At 40.6% G+C, this 20172-nt stretch overlaps 2 protein-coding genes and 1 long non-coding RNA gene across 5 annotated transcripts in view; 1 reads left to right on the top strand and 2 right to left on the bottom strand.

The window, feature by feature from the left end:
- LOC144632471 (uncharacterized) overlaps nt 1-205 on the bottom strand; it is a 38704-nt gene extending 38499 nt beyond the window's left edge. Inside the window, exon 1 of the long non-coding RNA XR_013566899.1 lies at nt 169-205. This is a non-coding gene — a long non-coding RNA (uncharacterized LOC144632471). The remainder of the gene's footprint in view (nt 1-168) is intronic.
- Nucleotides 206-1682: 1477 nt separating this feature from the next.
- LOC144661803 (betaine--homocysteine S-methyltransferase 1-like) lies at nt 1683-9380 on the top strand. Of its 2 annotated transcripts, XM_078522655.1 has the most exons (9): nt 1683-1787; nt 2072-2207; nt 3220-3338; nt 3933-4124; nt 4638-4785; nt 5659-5862; nt 6316-6446; nt 6825-6922; nt 8779-9380. In XM_078522655.1, exons 1-9 carry the CDS (start codon nt 1779-1781, stop codon nt 8960-8962), a joined length of 1221 nt encoding a protein of 406 aa, XP_078378781.1. In that variant the 5' UTR covers nt 1683-1778; the 3' UTR covers nt 8963-9380. The 2 variants fall into 2 exon arrangements, with proteins under 2 accessions (XP_078378781.1, XP_078378739.1); XM_078522613.1 differs by lacking the exon at nt 1683-1787 and having other exon boundaries at nt 2057-2207.
- Nucleotides 9381-12473: 3093 nt separating this feature from the next.
- On the bottom strand, nt 12474-19564 carry LOC144661994 (betaine--homocysteine S-methyltransferase 1-like). Of its 2 annotated transcripts, XM_078522829.1 has the most exons (9): nt 19237-19564; nt 18979-19114; nt 18177-18295; nt 16508-16699; nt 15824-15971; nt 15284-15487; nt 14635-14765; nt 14174-14271; nt 12474-13091 (listed from the first exon to the last, which is right to left on the bottom strand). In XM_078522829.1, exons 1-9 carry the CDS (start codon nt 19243-19245, stop codon nt 12908-12910), a joined length of 1221 nt encoding a protein of 406 aa, XP_078378955.1. In that variant the 5' UTR covers nt 19246-19564; the 3' UTR covers nt 12474-12907. The 2 variants fall into 2 exon arrangements, with proteins under 2 accessions (XP_078378955.1, XP_078378885.1); XM_078522759.1 differs by lacking the exon at nt 19237-19564 and having other exon boundaries at nt 18979-19210.
- Between the last annotated feature and the right edge of the window lie 608 nt (nt 19565-20172).

Below are 20172 nucleotides of genomic sequence, written 5' to 3'. Positions count from 1 at the left end.
GTTATTCATTCATTTTCACGTTAATTTGTTTGAAGTAGAAAGAAATATTTCTCAAGGGTAACATCACTGATGTGGTCTGATCTGAAACGGGACAACAGCTGAACAAACAAACCAAACTAAAGAGGTCTATTCTAAACCCGGGATTCTAAACCCTTTTATAGGCCTTACTACGGTTTTCGACGCCATCTTGACGAGTAGGCAAAGCTGGAAGTCATGGACAGTGTTTCCAGCGCGCGGCAGCTAGCGAACAGACGGATGAAAACTGAACCGAACGGCTTGGTTTGTTTAAGTTTAACTATGGATTTGCACAGGATTTGGCGCAAGACTCACCTAAGCAAGCCACAAAAATGAAATTATAAACAATTATTGGATGACGTTTTTGTGATATCCGGGAATAATCAAGGTCGAGGTAGGTGTTATCAGCCGAAGCCCAAGGCTGAGGCTGATAACACTTACAGAGACCTTGATTATTCCAAATATCACATAAACCGAATCTAATAATTGTTTTATTATACATTGTTTTTCTGGAAAAGGAAGTAATGACAAACGATTTCAACCTGTTTCAAAACTTGTGTTACATGTAATTCCGGCTGGTCGTCCTACTATTGTTCAACCTCGAAAAGCCCTGGGGACGAGGTTGTCTATTGTTCGCCGCCTGAAGTCTTGTTCGGCGCGAACTTAAAACCAGTCGACCAACTGTCACTAACAAGGCTGTTCATTAACAGATAGCTCTAGGGTATCTCTCTCGTCCTCAGTTTCCCTCAGGTTTACGTGACACATGGTGTTTTGGAAAGGAACACTTTGAAGAGTAGACTGCAAACAAATTTGAATCCTGGGAAATCTAACTTTGGATAGATTTGAAGAAAAGCAGTGATATCTTTTCCCCGTCACCGTCGTAACTAACTGGTCTTTTATAATCCTGGCTTCTACGAGTTCTTTTGTGGGCTAAATGAACGAGATTTCCAACAAGATATCCAGATTTTCGTCTGTCATCAAACAAAGACACCATAGACGCGTTGCCTGGCAGGCTGGCACAGTCTCCTCGACAACTTGGTACTCTTGCCCCTGACGTACTCTCGTACGTACTCTGTCATGCGAAAGACTGGGATCTTGATTCAGTTGTGCGACTAGCGTCGACTTATAAATCGTTTGATTCCTACCAGGAACAGTCAAACAGCTACTAATTGTCGATTTGGCTCATTTGCGTGCTCCCTCTGCGTTTACGTCTACATTTAAAACATTACAACAGAATCTTCACATAATAGCCTTGCATCTTCTGGGAGTTACAATCTCAGTTTCATCAGTTGAAATTGAATCCGCCTCATCTTCATCCTCCACCCTTTCATTAAGCACCCAGTTTCCGGCATATTTGACCCCAACTTAGTCACTCTATAAAAAATGCTTGAAAAGGCGACCCCATTATAGTCAGTCCAGTCGTGAAAATACGACCCCATCCAGCGGCACATTCCCATAAGCCCATTTAAAGGAAGTGCCCCCCCCCCCCCCGACTCTTTCACCAGTATGTTACGTAATCCCCAGTGGGTAATCCTTTCCGTTCGTTGCTAGCCTCCCACGGGACGCAGTCGTTTAACGACTGCGTGGGAGGCTAGTTCGTTGCCCGAAGGTCAACGGGCTTTAAAGCGTCACACACCATCTGATTGAGCCTGTGACTACTCCAAGCGTAACAGAATACCATCGCTTAGACAAAAAGATCGGATAGCGTATAACACGCGCTCATTTGGCTTCTCTGCTTTTTTTTTTTTGTCAAGCTTTCCATTATGCCAAAGGTAAGGGAACAGCATCGCTTTCAAATTCCGAATTTATCAAGTGCAAATGTCAGAAAAAGAAGCAACTAAGATCAAAATCTTAAGACCTTGCGACAAGAATATTTTTCGTTTATTTTAACACCAAGGTCAAGAATGAGCGTACATAGTCATAGTTATAGCTGATTAGATCCTCTACAGTGAGAGGATCCGGCACTTCTATTTTGTCACGGTGGTCCTTGCAAATTCACGTCAGTTTTCAATAGTCATAATGTAATGTTTTGTTTTCGTGCATGTCTTCATCAAAGCGAGGAATATTAGAGCGCCTAGATGCTGGCGAGGTCATCATTGGAGATGGCGGCTTCGTGTTCTGCATGGAGAGGCGAGGCTACGTGAAAGCTGGCGTGTGGACACCAGAAGTAAACGTGGAACATCCAGAGGCTGGTAATGATATCAATGATATTTTTTTTAAGGTCAATAATAATAATAAAGAAAGCTGTAAATAATTAAGAATGCAATAATTAATGTGAGTAAACGGCCCAGACACTTTACATTTGCATAATCTGCTTGATCGACTCGAGATCTTATGTGATGCAAATTTAATTTTGTTCTTGATTTTTGATATTTGAAATTTCTATTTTCTAACAAATTGCGTTTTGAACCCACATTAGCTTTCTTAAAATGTTCAACCACCGTGAAGACGACGAAAAAATATTGGGTGTCGCGGTCTACTGGAAAGAGTAGTACCCACAAAGGGCGGTTTGTAGTGGAACATCTTTTGCTTTCTGGAGAGGGCATAGGAAGTGATTTTGACAAGTCTGGATGAAAATTGTATAAATTGTCCCGGCTGGTGCACAGGGAGCCCGCAAATGAAGCGACTGTTGATGTTTCAAATGTATGGGAAACGTTCAAACGTTCCTATAAGCATGAACTATAGCGAGTAATATTCACGTTTATGTTCGAAAAAAAAAAAAACACGTAAAGTTACCTTAATCATTGTGCCTTGTCGTCCTTGTAGCTCAAAACGGCAACAGCGACAGTTGCTCCATTTGTGTGGGTTCCCTGTGGCTGGTGGTAGGCCTGGCCAAACGTTGAAGCAAGTAGACGCAAGGCAAAAACTTGCGTCCACGAATGTCCGTGGTAAATCCAAACGTGGTTAAACGGACGATGAAACGGTTAACTTGAACTAGAACTAGATTTATTCACCTTCTTCTGAATTAAAAAACATCAACGTCATACGAGTCGAAAATGATTACAAAGGTCGATTGAACTCGTTGCGTGACATGTGATCACGTGTTCAATTTTGGCACGAACAACGAAAAAAAACAAAACAAGACCATTTAATACACGTTGAGGTTGCGTGACGATCATCAGAACGCGTTACCGACTACTAAAAATCACGAGCGCAAAATCACGGCTCATTGCTTATAAATTGTACCCGTTTTTTTCTGTACAGTACGACAACTGCATCGCGAGTTCCTTCGCGCAGGCGCTGATGTTATGCAGACCTTTACTTACTACGCCAGCGATGACAAGCTACAAAATCGAGGAAATACAGCTTCTGAGAAGATTGGGGTAAAGATTTGAATTGCTTTTAATGGAAATATCTGAAATCTACTTAAAAACCTGTTAGCTAGACCACGAGTAGGGCTTTCCACAAGTTGCTCGTCAACTTTTTGGCAACTTTTCATATTTCGAGCAACTTTTTCCCTCTTGAGCAACTTGTTGCATTTTGAGCGAATTTCCAGACCGAAGATCTCCGAAGATTATCCCAGTATTGTTTATGGGCCATATGAACGTTTCCGAAGATTTACGAGAAACATCTGAAGACGTTTCAACTTTCGGCTTTACAAAAACCCCTCTGCAAACATGACGTCATCGATATCTTCACGATTTTTCTCAGTTTAATTTAAGAAATCACGGTTATTCAAAAAATTTTCCCCTTAATATGTTATTTCTTTTGCTGTAAAATCGCATAAAACTGCTTAGAAATATTACCCTCAAGGGAAATAAGCATATATTTAGAGAAATTATTTTGATTAGAAGCAGCGTTTTGGATTTTTTGGAGCAACTTTGGAGCAACTTTTATTATCAGAAGCATATAACTGCATAAAACCTATTGATAGCGACTGGGTACGAGTTTGATTTTCTCATTGTTATGTGTTTCAGTGCGAGCTCATTAACCAAGCCGCGTGTGATCTCGCGCGTGAGGTGGCCAACGAGGGAGACGCCCTCGTAGCAGGAAACATTTGTGCAACTACTTCCTACATGTCAGGACTTGGAAAAGAAGTTGTTCAGAAGGAACTTCAGAAACAGATCGACGTGTTTGTGAAGAATGGTGTGGATTTCTTAATTGGAGAGGTACGTTTGCATGCCGCATGCATGCAGATAACTTCATGTATGAGGTTAGAATACGGTTTTTGGATAGATATTACTTTAAGAAAAACGACCTTTCCCTTCGCTAATCTAATTCATCCATCCTAAGAAAGAAGTCTGAGATTCCATCCGGGACATATGATATAGTTCAACAGACACTATAATTGGCAGTAAGTTGTTGTACATTACCCGCGCAAATATGGCCGTCCCCTTTTTTCCCCGCTTACCGTCGAATGCGTCTCCTAATTTTGGGTCGGTCGGATAAAAATAAAAAAAAACTTAAAAAAAAACAATCAGGAGTAAGCTCTAACTAAGAGCCTGGAACAACGAAACGTGGTCACAAAATTAACATGGCGGCAATGGAGAAAGAAAAAATCGATGTGGTGGTTAAACTTGAACGAAGATGAACCAGCAACATTCTTTTTAGATCTGCGAACATTAATGACCTGCGTAGAGTTCTTTGTCATATTTACTGTTTTTATCATTTTTTTTTTGAAGACGTTTACCTACGTAGAGGAAGCAGAATGGGCGATAGAAGTGATGAAGGCAACAGGCCTTCCAATTGCTATGTCTCTCAGTATTTGTTTAGCGGGAGATTTTGAAGGAGTGCCAGTCGAGGAATGTGCTGTTAGAATAGCTAAAGTAGGTAAGTGTTTCTCTTTCTCTTTCTTGTTAAAGCGGTTTTCAAACGTTTATGGAAATCACAACTGCTCACCACAAGTAAACTAGGTGAAAAAAGCAATAAATCAGAATTTGAAACAATAACCATATATTAAGATCCATGTTACCAGTGTCAAGCGCGGGAAAACATGTAACCAGTGTCAAGCGCGGGAAAACATGTAACCAGTGTCAAGCGCGGGAAACATGTAACCAGTGTCAAGCGCGGGAAAACAAGTAACCAGTGTCAAGCGCGGGAAAACATGTAACCAGTGTCAAGCGCGGGAAAACATGTAACCAGTGTCGAGCGCGGGAAAACATGTAACCAGTGTCAAGCGCGGGAAACATGTAACCAGTGTCAAGCGCGGGAAAACATGTAACCAGTGTCAAGCGCGGGAAAACATGTAACCAGTGTCAAGCGCGGGAAACATGTAACCAGTGTCAAGCGCGGGAAAACATGTAACCAGTGTCAAGCGCGGGAAAACATGTAACCAGTGTCGAGCGCGGGAAAACATGTAACCAGTGTCAAGCGCGGGAAACATGTTACCAGTGTCAAGCGCAGGAATATGTGTTACCAGTGTCAAGCGCGGAAAAACGTGTTACCAGTGTCAAGCGCGGGAAAACGTGTTTCCAGTGTCAAGTGCGGGAAAACATGTTACCTGTGTCTAGCGCGGGAAAAGTGTGTTTCCTGTTAATTTAATTGTTGGAGTCTAGTATAAAGAATAGAAATTTCCTCCTGGCTTTTTTCGGTAGGGGGAGGGGAGGGAGGAATTGGAGGTGGATGCCAACCGAGTTGTTGCACACGCCACGATCTCATTGTAACCATGGTAACAATAGTGCGATCTGGTTTTGTTGTTTGCAGGCGCAGACATCGTAGGTATCAACTGCTTTTTTGATCCAGACGTGTGCTTAAAAACTATGAAGGTCGTGAAAGAGAGCTTGGACAAGGCTGGATTGAAACGTCACCTGATCGTTCAACCAATAGGATACAGAACGCCGGAATGCATGGACCACCACAACCCCGCCAGTAAGACTGGATTTTCTGGGTTGGCCGAGTTCCCTTTAGGTATGAAAGTCAGAATCACTCTGCAAAACACAATAAATAGCGACACGTGAAAGTACTTCATCTACTCAGCCTGACTAACTTGGAAGTTATGTGTGTTAGTACTGAAAAGAATATTCTCAGAGTTATAAAAAATACATCAATTAAGCTAAAACAAGAGAAAAAAGCGCTTAAAAATATGTTTGTTTGTTTGTTTTAAGTAGCATAAAGTTTTACTATTTTATTTCTCCATTTTCTCCTTAGTTTCGATTTCGATTGAGGATATATATCAAACACTCATGCTTTACCGCATGTTTAAACACCTTGAAGCTTGTCAGAAATTCGTCGTCTGCTTGTTTGGAAGCGTCCTCACACATCGTCTCTCGTGTTTGATATATTACATAAACTATCCATATGAATGTTTTATTTAGTTGCTGATTTCATCCAAAGTCACTGTTTCTTGAATTATTTCCTCAGCTTTAGAAACTCGTTTGCTCAATCGGTTTGACGTGCAAAGGTACGCTCGGGACGCTTACAACATGGGGATTCGCTATATTGGAGCGTGTTGTGGAATGGAGCCTTGCCACGTAAGAGCTGTCGCCGAAGAGGCAAGCGTCTTTGTTATTATGACCTATAAAGCTTGAATTTTTCTCCAACTGGGCGCGCTCTCATTGGCTACTTTGAGGTCACATGACATCATACAATAAAACTGTTTCCCGCCAAAAGTCTCCGAGTGGGCAACATTGCAAAATCTATGACGTCAAAGGATAACAGTCAAGTAAAGCTGGGCCCTGCGAAGTTAAGATGGACCGTTATCTCTCCAATTAGAAGGAGGCGACAAAAAATATCCATATAATTTATTATCCAGCAAAAAAGGGAAGCCCCAGGCTATTTCACTAGAACTGTAAGGTGTTTGCTCTGGCGTTTTACTCGTGTGGTCAGGCTGATTGAAAATCCTTAAACATAACCTCAATTGTTCTCAACAGCTTGCAGAAGAACGAGGTAACTTGCCTCCCGCCAGTGAGAAGCACGCCTTGTGGGGAGACGGCCTTCGGCAGCATGTTGCTCCGTGGGTTAGGGCCAGGTAAGCGAGCTCCACTGCTTTATGTTTTGGGGGCTTGGATACTGCCACTTTAACAGGGTTGAAGCGGGTAGGACGTGGATCCGCGTTTGACATTCGACTGAAGAAAATACCTTGGTAAAAGTACTGTCAATTATTTCAACAACGATCAGAATCACCAATTTGAAACACCATCTTGCATTCGCAGTACTTCTGACTTCGTTGTACCCAATCAAACTGAAAACTATCCCCAGAACTTCCAGTCTGAGTACTAACGAATGCTAACCGGCCTGTCAACAAGGATACACGATGCAACTTCTTCCGTCACTGAAATTTGCAGCTTTGGTGATCCGATCTTGACCAAAAGGAAATTTAGACCGAGCATTTTTGGTCCTTTTCTTTGACGGGATCCCCTCCCCCCCCCCCCCCCCAAAAAAAAAAAATCCCTTCTCCCTTCGCTTCTTAGACAGTATCAAGGTTAGAAGACTACGACAGTTAAACTTGAAGAGAGGGGAGAGCTGGGGGAGAGGGATACGTTCAATAGGTTTTCTTTTGTGGTCCGTAACATGTGATGAAGACGTCATACGACTTTAGTATTATGTCACTTGGCGATTTTATTCGCCGATCGCGGCGATCGGCGAAAATCGCCAACTGTGCCCGATGCAGCGGTTGCGATTTTCGCCGATCGCCGCGACCGGCGTATAAAATCGCCTAGTGTGTCGCAGGCTTTAAGGTATTGTATGACGTCAGAATAGCACCTTAATTAAACTGACTCAAAAGCAAACAAAAACAAGCAAAATTTAAACTTGAAAAAACAGGTCCTTAAATAGGCTAAAACTAAAGTTGTCCGACGTTTCGATGTAACTAACATCATTATCAAGGTAAAATGTTGTATCGTGGTGTGAATATAAATTAGTTTGTGGAAAATAATAGACAGTTGCTGCATCGTTATGTAAATAGTTTCGCGCCGATGGAGTCAGTTTGCACGTTTAAAGTTGGCTTTAGGTCTTGAATAATTAGCATTTCGTTGATGAGACAATCGAATTTGCTGCTGCATTTCTTTAAAACTGAGAAGTTGTTAATTAGCTCCGGTTTTGAGATCCCGTGCGTGTTCAACATGTACTTTCCAATTGACGAATTCTGAGAACTGTGTTCGGCAACACGTTGGTGCAGGTGTCGGTTGGTATAACCGACATAGTCCATATCGCATAGACCACATTTGAAATAGTACACCACGCATTGTTCACTCACGATTTTAGGTTTCTCTTCCCTGAGTTTTAGAAGGTCTCCTATTTTCCGGCTTGTAAAAACTGGTTGTAGGCGCACGCCGATTTTGCTGCCCAGTGATTGGAGTTGTTTTCTTGTGTTGTCAGCTGATCTCTGGTCTTTGAACGGGATGGGGATCCTGATGGGTTCTTCTTTTGAGTTTCGTTAGACACACTGGACCTGTTTCTGATGGTTTGGTCGTGAATAAATGCCTTAATCGTTGAGTCAATTAGTCGAGTTGGATAACGAAGTTGTGCGAACGTGATCTTAAGAATCTCGCACTCATCGGTGAAAGCTTTACCTTGATAATAATGTTAGTTACATCGAAACGTCGGACAACTTTAGTTTTAATATTTCTACTGAAGTTTTTCAGTAAACCGTTGATTATACGATGTCTTAAATAGGCTAGTTTCGAATTACGCTCTACTGATCCTTAACAAAGGTCAAGGGGAGTAAAACAAAAGAAAATTCAAAATATTCCCCTGAACCTCGACTTAATTCCTTTGTTTGTGATCAGTGGAGCGTAATTTAAAACTAGCCTATTGGGCCGGGGGTGCATCAACAGTGACTTATTTATTCATGATGCGATTTTCACAAAATTTAATTTACTTCAGGGCTCGCCGATCCCACTGGGAAAACCTTCAGCCTACAAGTGGTCGTCCCTACAGTGGTGCCTTACGCGAGCTGACTTTGCAGTGGGAAGACCTCACCCTGAAGAACAAGGCCATGATTCAGAAGAAAACTTTGACCACAGACGAGGAAGTACAGGAGCTTGCAAAACGCGCAGAGTCCAAATAGAACTGCAAAGGACTGGAACCGAGTCCAATTCACCAAGTTCTTGTTGTAGTCAACTACGTTAGTTTGTTTTTTAAAAAACAAAAACAAAAACTTGACAAAAACCAAAAAAAGAATTATAGGGTTCGACCTTTTACCTTTTTAATAGTGCCAGAGTATATGAATTAAAAAAAGTTATACTGCTTGAAGACCGTTCATTGGAATGGTCACATTTTAGGATTTGATAAATTTATACTGTAGTTTTATCATAATTTCTAGGTTGTTAGAGGGCCTATAATCACAGTGAAGTTATTTAGTTTGTGTTTTCTAGATGTCATTATTTTATTCATATTATTTGTGTATACTGCAGGTCTATTTTCAATGGCCGTTTGTTAAGTATCAAAACGCAATATGAAAATAAATACATTTTCTACCTTGAGAAGGGGTCATGAATGGTCCCTCAAAATGTCGCAGTGCTCCCAATGCTCGCAAAATTTTAGTGGGTGCTCGTTTGCTCGTGCTCGCATGCTCTGTTTTTAGTAGAGGTAGCTTTTTGAAAAGTGCTCGTTGCTCGCAAGGCTAATTTTTGTCAATGCTCGTGCTCGCAAAGAAAAACGCTGTGCTCTCATGCTCCCAAATGATCGCAAAGACCATTTGATACCCCTTTGAGAGTTTACTGCTATTTATAAATTATGGTTCTTACACTCTATAGTCGAGGGTCCACATATGTGCTATTTGTTCGATCGTCCCTGCACTTTCTGCTAATAACCTCCACGAACATACAGTCCCATAAGTGCCGGAGGTTATCCCGGTTTCCGCAGCATGAACCTACTACAAGCATTGATTACGATCAATAGGCGGTACGGTATTTACTCGAATAAGCGCCGCAGCGCTTATTTAATTTTTCGTGCCCCAAGTGCGGCGCTTATTTAAAATTTGGACGCCACAAAGAATCTTATCTTTTACAGTTATTAAAATAGCGTCTTCTGATTGTCAGTATTCGTCTCTTGCTGAAGAGAGAAGTGGCGCTAGCTGTTCTAGTAAAGTTCGCGGCCTTCACAACATTTAGAGAACTACGTATTGTAAGAATGTTGGATAGAAAAACTAATGGGCGAGCGGTAAAACAATCACTTTGAACTGCAAAACATCGCTTTTGGTGGAAACAGATGTCCAAGTTTGTTTTAGAGTTGCTTTTCTGTGCTGTTTTTGTTAACCGTGATTTCTCAAATAAGCGCCGCATGAGGACTGCAGCGCTTATTCGGGGGCGGCGCTTATTCAAGGGCGGTGGTTATTCGGGGGCGGCGCTTATTCGAGTAAATACGGTATACCGTTTTCGCTGTAATCATCGTTATTATGTTGGTGCAGAATTTACTAGTTCTTCACAAGAATCGCTAAATCTGCAGCTGACGGCTGTTTTACAGTTACAGAGACATAGGCTGGACGTTATTAAAAAGTTTCGTCGATTTGAATATGTTCGTAGAATTTCTTCTTTTTAAGTTTTTAAGCAAGGTGGTATTCCAGTAAATTTACTTCTAAGCAACATGTACTTGTTCTAGTTACTTACGTTGTATTTTGAGGTATCCTTTCCATTTCCGTTCAGTTTCCTTCCTTCCGCTCTCACCTTCGCAGAACTTTCCTTCAGTAAAAAGAGCGCGAATTACACCTCTCCCTAGTCTCTCCTCAGTTGGGCTCAGGCTTCGTTCTTTTTTCTCCATGAAAAACCTTTAAAAGTAGCCTACCGTATGCCAAGGAGAGAGTTCGCCGCTAATTTTCAGAATAAAGGTCAGTGTGTTTAAATTTGGTCAAATTTGTGAGACACGTTAAGTTTCCTTCGATTCGACAATAGGCCTTATCACGGTTTTCGACGCCATCTTGACGAGTAGGCAACGCGGTTAGAAATTACAGTGTTTGTATGGGAATCCAACGGTAATATCTTTAACAAAACTTGAATTATGGATAACGTACGGAATTGTGAAGTTAAAATACTAGGCAAAAGTTTTGATTCGCCGAATTTGAAGGATGTAGCTGGGCTAGAAAGCGTTCAGTTGCGTTTTTAACCCTATTCAGACCGGGCTTTTTTCGACCTTCTCTGACCGGGGGGGGGCCTTCGGAAGTCCCCCCCCCCCCCTAAGTAACTTCCAGATTATTTAAGCATTCACAATGAAACTTATAGAATGTATTGTATGTCCGAACGTCTTTCTTTTGGTATACGTCACGTGGGATGATGACGTCACATCATGTGACAAGTACATCATGATGTCAAAAAAACCGCCATCTTGGATTTCAAAATTTTTCCAAAATGCCAGAAAACCACCCAAAATTACTGCAAAGTACTCAAACTCAATAAAAATGGGCTTTTAAACAATAAAGATGTAAAAATAATCCCATTAAAGTTAATCTTAATTAAAAATTAAATTACAAATTTGGGAAAACATGTCTGTCAAAATGCTGTTGCCATGGTGATGTCAAGCTCCTGGCACATCATCCAACCTTACCAAATTATTGCCGGATAAATTTTAGGAAAAGTCAGAAAGTTTGGCAGTGTTTCGTTGAATCTTAAAAAAGTTATAAGAGTTCAAAGTCAGCGCAGACCTCAAAAGCCCCCACCCCTCCCCCCGGTCTGAATAAGGTTAATTTCCCATACATTTGTCTATCTTGTCACGGTCCGCGGGAAAAAATTATAGACAAATGTATGGGAAATTAAAAACGTAACTGAGCGCTTTCTAGCCCAGCTACATCCTTCAAACTAGGCGAATAAAAACTTTTGTCTAGTATCTTAACTTCACAATTCATAAGTTGACCAGAATTCGATTTTTGTAAAATATATTTGCCGACGGATTCCCATACAAACACTGTAATTTCTACCCGCTTTGCCTACTCGTCAAAATGGCGTCGAAAACCATGATAAGGTCTATTCTAATTTTAAAATCACATGAAATCTCTGATAACTAATTCTTTGAGAAAAAATAACACCCCAAACATAGAGTCACGTTTATGGGACAAGCTAATGGTTTTTAGATTCCTTGAAACGCAAACGAGATATTTCCGTTAAACCCATGTTAAGTGAGGGAGAGAGAGTGTGGGGCTGGCCAATTTCTTCTAATTATTTTTTTTTTGCAGAATTGCACGAATTTTTTCACCAAAGGAACTCTCCCTTTCATTTCTGTGCTTACTTGAGCACCATTTTTTCTCCTACGTAATTGCCCTGCCCCAAATGAATTAATGTGAATAAGAAGCGATTTTTCCCGAACATTGCATGGTGTCTTTACTTTTGTCATCTCGAATAGTGGCTTTCCATTTAGTGCGGAGCTTGAAGAGCTTTAGTTTACTCGAAGGAAGGGGAATTTCTTTTACCGAAAACTTCTTTTTTTACGGCTCTTCCTGAATTACATGGTTTTCATCTTAATTTGTAATTTATTCTATACTGTACACATTATTACCCGCATATTACCAGAAAGAGCGGGGACGGTCATTCAATTAGAATCAGACTACAAAGTAAAAGAACCATAATTTATAATAAGCAGTTAACTCCCAAGGATTAAAATGTATTTATTTTTACACTACAAGCAAACGGCCATCAAAAATAGACCAGCAGAATACACAACTAAAATTCAAAAATATAATGGTATCTGGAAAAGAGCAATAAATTGTTTCACTGTGAATATCGGCCCTCTAACCCCATAGAAATTATGTTAAAACTACAAAATTAAATTTATTAATGAGTCTTCAGTTAGACCCAGACTTTTAAGTCCGGGTATCGAATCCTAAAAATATGACAATTTAAATGAAAGTTATTCAAGCACTATAAAAATTTTGATTTATATACTCTGGCACTACTAAAGAGGTAAAAAATAAAATTCTATAATCAATGGAATGTTTCTTTTTTTTTTTCTAAAAAAAAAATACACTAACGCAGTTAACTACGCCCAGAGCTTGGTAAATGGGACTCGGTTTCAGTTCTCCGCAGTTTTATTTGGCCTCCGCGCGTTTTGCCAACTCCTGCACTTCCTCGTCTGTGGTCAAAGTTTTCTTTTGAATCATGGCCTTGTTTTTCAGGGTGAGATCTCCCCACTGAGAAGCCAGCTCGCGTAAGGCGCCACTGTATGGAAGACCGCTTGTAGGGTGAAGGTTCTCCCAGTGGGATCGGCGAGCCCTGCAGTAAAATAGAATTTTGTGGAGAGTGCACAATATTTAAGTCAATGCTGATGCAACCCCAATTTAAGGACATTTTTTCACGTGTTGTTCATCAGTTCACTTCATTATTTATCACCGAGCTTAACATTTACCATCTTTATTATTTACTACACACTTGATGATTTCGACATTGCTGATCCTTGCAGTATGCAGGACGCGTGTCACATATCAACCTAGTAAATAGCCCAGCTCACCACGAGTCTCTCGTAGCTCAGTTGGTTAGAGAGCGGCCAATCGGTCTCTGGGAGGCCATGGGTTCGATTCCCGTCGGGGACTCAGATTTTGTTCTTTGTCCCATACTCGTGTCATTGTTGATCAATTCACTTCATCATGTTTTTTCAACTTTAGAATTTTGCTGTTCTTTTAAGCCCGAACTTTTACGTTTTGTCTTTGTTTACTTTTGAGTCAGTTCAATTTAGCTGCTTGTCTAACAGTCCCGCACAGTTATCAGATTTGATAACCTCGTGACGTCACAACATGGCGCCATTTCGCTACTCGGTGAGATTTCGGAGGATATCTCGTTTGTTCGTCTATTTTTCGGTTGTGTTCGTGTGTTCTACCCATAGTTCTACGCGATGACCTTGAGAGAAAGATGAACTTCAAAAGTGCATAAAATGGCGAGCGTCGGTGGTGAGTTGTGCGGGTATTTTTTTGACGATTTGAAGAGATCGCTCGAGGATGACCGTTCATTCCAGGTATGTTTATATTCTTTGCCGTCAATTTTAAGTCAGTTGCGCATTTTTGTGGAACACGTAGAAAAAATGCTGTGTTCTTCAGTTATTTTTCTTTCGATTTATCGCTTGCTCATCCGAGGGCACAAAGAATTGTACGAGGGCACTATGGTTTTGTGATTTGCTCTCTGATTCTTCTACTGACCGCCATGTTTAGCTGCTTGTCTGACGTCATAGAATACTTTAGAAATCTAAGATTACGCATCGATTTTGACTTTACGGAAATCATGACATAATCCCTCTGTCATAAGACGTCTTCATCACATGTTAATGACCTCAAAGGACTTTTTACCCCTGGGAACTGCCTTACCTGGCCCTAACCCATGGATAAGTGTGCTGTCGGAGGCCGTCTCCCCACAAGGCGTGCTTCTCGCTAGCGGGAGGCATTTTACCTCGTTCTTTAGCAAGCTGGAGAATAAAATAAGAAAAATGTTTATTAAAGATTATCAATCTGCCTGACCACATGGGGTAAAACGCCAGAACAAAAAATGACAGATCTAATAAAATGGCCTGGGAATTCCCTTTCTTACTGGATAATAAATTGTATAGATTTTTACGCCTCATCCTTTTTGGAGAGATAACGGCCCACATTTACTTAGCAGATGGAGGTTTGCGGAAACAAGGGGAATCCGACTGTATTCCCAGGCTAACAATCACTTCACCCCATCCCCGACCCTTATTCTACAATGTTCAATTTCACTCTTTTGTAACACAGTTCTGTTACAAACGGGCGCGTGTCTTACTGATAATAAAGTGAACATTGGCGCTTGCCTCTTCGGCGATAGCTCTGACGTGGTAAGGCTCCATTCCACAACACGCTCCAATATAGCGAATCCCCATGTTGTAAGCTTCCCGAGCGTACCTTTGCATGTCAAACCGATTGAGCAAACGAGTTTCTAAAGCTGAGAGAAAATACAAGAAACAGTAGTTGCGTTTTAAAATAACTTCAAGACGAATATTCCCAAGTTACTTTGGATGGAATCAATTGAAATTAAAGCTTCGAAGTAAAACTCTCATGTGGTTATAATTAGTTTATGTAATATATCAAACCCTCGAGACAATTTCCTAACGCTTCCAAAACACGAAAAATGCAGTTGAAACTACTGCGCGCAACGAAGTATTTTTGACAAACTTCGAGGTCTTTGGAAATGCGATGAAACACTCTCGTGAGTGTGTGATAAATCTTACAATCGACACTAAAACTTAGGAGAAAAGGGAGAAATAAAATCGTAAAATCTATGCTATTTAAAAACATATTTTTAAGCACTGTCACGGTAAAGATTTTTGTTTCAGCTTAATGTTTTACTTTGAGAATATCCTTTTAAGTACTAACACACTTAACGTCTAAGTTTGTCAGGGTGAATGGATGGACTACTTTCACGCGATGATGTTTATTGTTTTTGCAATGTGACTTTCATACCTAAAGGGAACTCAGCCAGCCCTGAAAAACCAGTCTTACTGGCGGGGTTGTCGCCTTCCATGCATTCTGGCGTCCTGTATCCTATTGGCTGTACGATCAGGTGACGTTTCAATCCAGCCTTGTCCAAGCTCTCTTTCACGACCTTCATAGTTTTTAAGCACACGTCTGGATCAAAAAAGCAGTTGATACCTACAATGTCAGCACCTGCAAAAAAGGAACCAGATCACACTATAGTTACCATGGTTACAATGAGATCTGGCTGTGTGTAATATCCCGGATGGCATCAACCCCAACTTCCCAAGCGCGGGAAAACATGTTACCAGTGTCAAGCGCGGGAAAACATAGCACTGGTAACATGTATCCCGCGCTTGACACTGGTAACATGGATTTTAATATATGGTTTTTGTTTCGAATTCTAATTGATTTATTGCCTTTTTCGCCTTAGTTTACTTGTGGTTGGCAGGTGTGATTTCCATAAACGTTTGAAAACCGCTTTAACAAGAAAGAGAAAGAGAAAAAATACTGGAATTCCACTGTTACCTGCTTTAGCTATTCTAACAGCACATTCCTCAACACTCACTCCTTCAAAATCTCCCGCTAAACAGATATTGAGACACATAGCAACTGGAAGGCCTGTCGCCTTCATCACTTCAATTGCCCATTCTGCCTCCTCCACGTAGAAAAACGTCTTCAAAAAATGATAAAAAAAAATAAATACGACAAAGAACTCTACGCATTTCATGGATGCTCGCAGATCGCAAAAGAATGTTGGTGGTTCATCTTTTTCGCTTTGCTCGGCTGAGTTTAACCACAACATCGATCTTTTCTTTCTCCATAGCCGCCATATTGAGTTTGTGACCACATTTCCTTGTTTCCAAGCTCTTAGTTCCAGCTTGCTCCAGATTTTTTCTAATTGTTTTTTTTTTATCCGACCGTCCCAAAATTAGGAATGCATTCGACGGTAAACAGTGAGGGACGGCCTTATTTGCGCGAGAAATTAATGTCTGTTCAGTGTTGAGATATATCATATATACCGGCTGGAAACTGAGACTTCTTACTCAAGATGGATGAATTATAGATAAGCAAAGGGTAATATCTTTTTACTTATACTAATATCTATCCAAAAACCGTATTCTAACCTTCTACTAATTGCAATAAGTTGTATACTTTCAGCGCAAATCTTATACGTGTACATATCTGCCTGCATGCGGCATGCAAACGTACCTCTCCAAGTACGAAATCCACGTTATTCTTCACAAACACGTCGATCTGTTTCTTGAACTCATTCTGAACAACTTCTTTTCCAAGTCCTGACATGTAGGAAGGCGTTTGGCAAATGTTTCCTGCTACGAGGGCGTCTCCCTCGTTGGCCACCTCGCGCGCGAGATCACACGCGGCTTGGTTAACGAGCTCGCACTGAAACACAAGGTACACGCACATTCGTACCCAGTCGCTATCAATAGGTTTTATGCGGTTAGAAAAATAAGAGATAACGTTTACCAAAACAAGTTTTTGCCGAGGAGATCTGGAACGAAACAAATTAGGCGGCGGCCTAAGGCTGTATCAAAGTTTCTCGAAAGTAGCTCCAAAAATCCAAAGATTGCTTCTTATTATTAGAAAAGTTTCTCGAAAGTTGCTTCAAAAAATCCACAACTTTTTTTTAAACTAAGAAATGTCTCCAAATATATTCTTATTTTCCTTTAAAGGTAACATTTCTAAGCATTTTCATGTAATTTCACTGCAATCAGAAGTATCATTTTCGGAACTTCCTCGGAAATCTTCGGCAAACGTCGTTAATCTTCGGAAAAGTTCGGAATATGCTCAGAAACGATCGTATGGCCTTTTTGAGCAACTTTCGGGCAATCGCCGGAAATCTTCGGTCCAGATATTGCTCAGAATACAAAACGTTGTAGCTTGAAAGGAAAAAGGTGGCTTGAAATATGAAAAGTTGCCCAAAAATTACTATGCATCTTTGGGACATCCGTCAATTCCGAAGATTTCCGAGGAAGTTACGAAGATGTTATCTTTCGGCTCACTCAGCATTAAAAACTCGTCAGCTAACATGACGTCATCGATATCGTCACGATTGTTCTCTGTGAAGGAAATCCTTGTAATTCCACAAATTTGGCCTTAAAATGTGATTTAGACACTTTGGTTGCAGTGAAATTATATGAAAATGTTAGAAATCTTTCCTTCAAAGGGAAACTAACATATATTTGGAGAAATTTTCTTGGGAAATTTTGAGTATCTTTGGGACAGCCTTAAAAAACGAGCTTTTCAAGACAACAAAGATGTAAGCGACATCGACCTAATAGATCTAGATCTCAAAAAAATCTCACGAGTTTAATGTGACGTTATAGGACGAAAACAAGCTTTAATGTCCGTCTACTGATTTTTAACTTCAAATTCTAAATTTAAAACTTCATCAAATCTTCAATATATCTTATTTCTCTAAATTTTACAACTCTTTTAATTAAGAAAAATCATCTCCTCCCAAAAATCTTTAAAAACACCCAAATATTTACACAACACCCCTAAACATAGATTTATGGGAAGAACGTAGGGTTTTTGCATTGCTTAAAATGCGAACGAGATATTTCCAAAAAACCCATGTAAAGCGGCAGAAAAATATTTTTATGTCAAGTCCCGCCTTAAGCCCTGTATTGAAAAGGCAACATTTCTTGTGTCATAACACCTTTATATACCCAAAGCCTGAAAAAGGTACCCCTTTTGGGTGGAGCCTCCCGTATAGGCCATTATTGGAAGTACCCATCCCCCTCGGACATCACATCAAGCTCAACGAACTAAGTAAAAAGGGACTGCTCGTGGCCTAGCTAACAAGTTTTTAAGTAGATTTCAGAGATTTCCCTCGAAAAGCAATTAAAATCGTTACCCCAATCTTCTCGGAAGCTGTATTTCCTCGATTTTGTAGCTTGTCATCGCTGGCGTAGAAAGTAAAGGTCTGCATAACATCAGCGCCTGCGCGAAGGAACTCGCGATGCAGTTGTCGCACTGTACAGAAAACAAAAAAAGAAATGATTTTTAAACAATGCATGAGCCGTGATTTTGCACTAGTGATTATACAGTCGTAGTAGTAACGCATTCTGATGATCGTCACGCAACCTCTACGTGTATTTTAAAATGGCTTTGTTTTTTCCGTTGTTCGCGCCAAAACTGAACACGTGATTGTCTTTTAAAACTCGGGGCTGGAATATAAAATTAGGTCGTGACTCTGCCGTTTTACTACCACCAGCCGGCACAATTTATACAATTTTCAACCAAACAGTTGACAAAATCACTTCTTTATATGCCTTCTCCAGAAAGCAAAAGATGTTCCACTACAAAACGTCCTTTGCGGGTACCCAATACTACTCTTCCCAGTAGACCGCGACACCCAAGATATATTTTTTTTCACCGTCTTCACGGTGGTTGAACATGCATCGCGTGGTATGCTTGGCTGTTAAGAAAGCTAAAGCGGGTTCAAAATGCAGTTTGTTAGAAAATAGAATGTCAAATAACAGAAAACAAGAACAATATTAAATTTGCCAAAGCCTACGATCTCGACTCGATCAAGCATATAATGCAAATGTGAAGTGTCTGGGCCGTTTACTCACGTTATTGCATTCTTTGTTCTTTATTGCTTTCTTTATTATTATTATTATTGACCTTAAACAAAATATCATTGATATCATTACCAGCCTCTGGATGTTCCACGTTTACTTCTGGTGTCCACACGCCAGCTTTCACGTAGCCTCGCTTCTCCAAGCAATGCAAGAAGCCGCCATCTCCAACGATGACCTCGCCAGCATCTAGGCGCTCTAATATTCCTCGCTTTGATGAAGACATTCACAAAAACAAAACATTATTTCGTGTTGGCCATGATCGCGTTTGCTTCTTTTTCTGACATTTGCACTTGATGATTTCAGAATTTGAAAGCGATGTTGTTCCCTTACCTTTGACATAATGGAAAGCTGGACCTAGGGAGCAGAGAAGCCAAATTTGACCTTGTGTGAAATGTTCGATCTATAATGGTGGCCCTTGTTATACGATATCCGATCTTTTTGTTAAAGCGATATGTAGCCGCAGGCTCAGCTCAATGATGTCTCGGGCATAAAATTATCGTCGAATTAAAGGAAATAAACGTGTACTCAAAAAGCGGTGTCCTTATTCTGAAAATTAGCAGCAAACTCTCTCCTCGAGCTCGGCAGAGGGCCAGAGGCTTCTTTAGTTTGTTATAAGGGAATAAGAAGAAGGAAAATAGACCGAGGAGAGACTGGAGAGAAAGGTACTGCTGGAATTGGAAAGGAAACCTCAAAATACTAAGGCAGAAAACACAAGAAAGTATGGGGTCAAGTTCTCGACCACTTAACGTTCAAAGGGTTTTTTTTTCGCACTAGAAATGAATTAGTTGAAATTAATTTCATCATCCCTAACGGTGGCTTTCCAGATGCTGCTTGAACAGTTTGAGTTGACGCGAAGGTAGGTGAATTTCTTTTACTGAAAACTTGTTGTTGTTTTTTTACGGCTCCTCCTGAATTACATGGTTTTCATCTTAATTTGTAATTTACAGTCAACTCTCTCTAAAACGGACACCGTCGGGACCGGCCTCAACTGTCCGTTTTTTAGAGGTGCCCGTCTTATAGGGAGTTTAGTTACAGTAAAATGGCTGAAAAACGGCAGGGACGGGACCAACACCAGGTGTCCGTCTTATAGAAGTGTCCGTTAAGAGAGAGTTGACTGTATTCATATACATTATTACCCGCATATTACCAAAAAGAACAGGGAGGGTCATTCAATTAGAATCACGTATGTTGACTCTCGGCTTAAAAGTGTAAGGACCAACCTCGTTCCCGGGGCTTTTCCCTTGATAATTTGGGGTTGTGTAAGGA

Source organism: Oculina patagonica, chromosome 1 (assembly GCF_052425735.1).
Source record: "Oculina patagonica isolate OP01 chromosome 1, crgOcupat, whole genome shotgun sequence".
Lineage (NCBI taxonomy): Eukaryota > Metazoa > Cnidaria > Anthozoa > Scleractinia > Oculinidae > Oculina > Oculina patagonica.
Note: the sequence above shows the minus strand (reverse complement) of the source record. Positions and strands in the feature narration are given on the sequence as shown.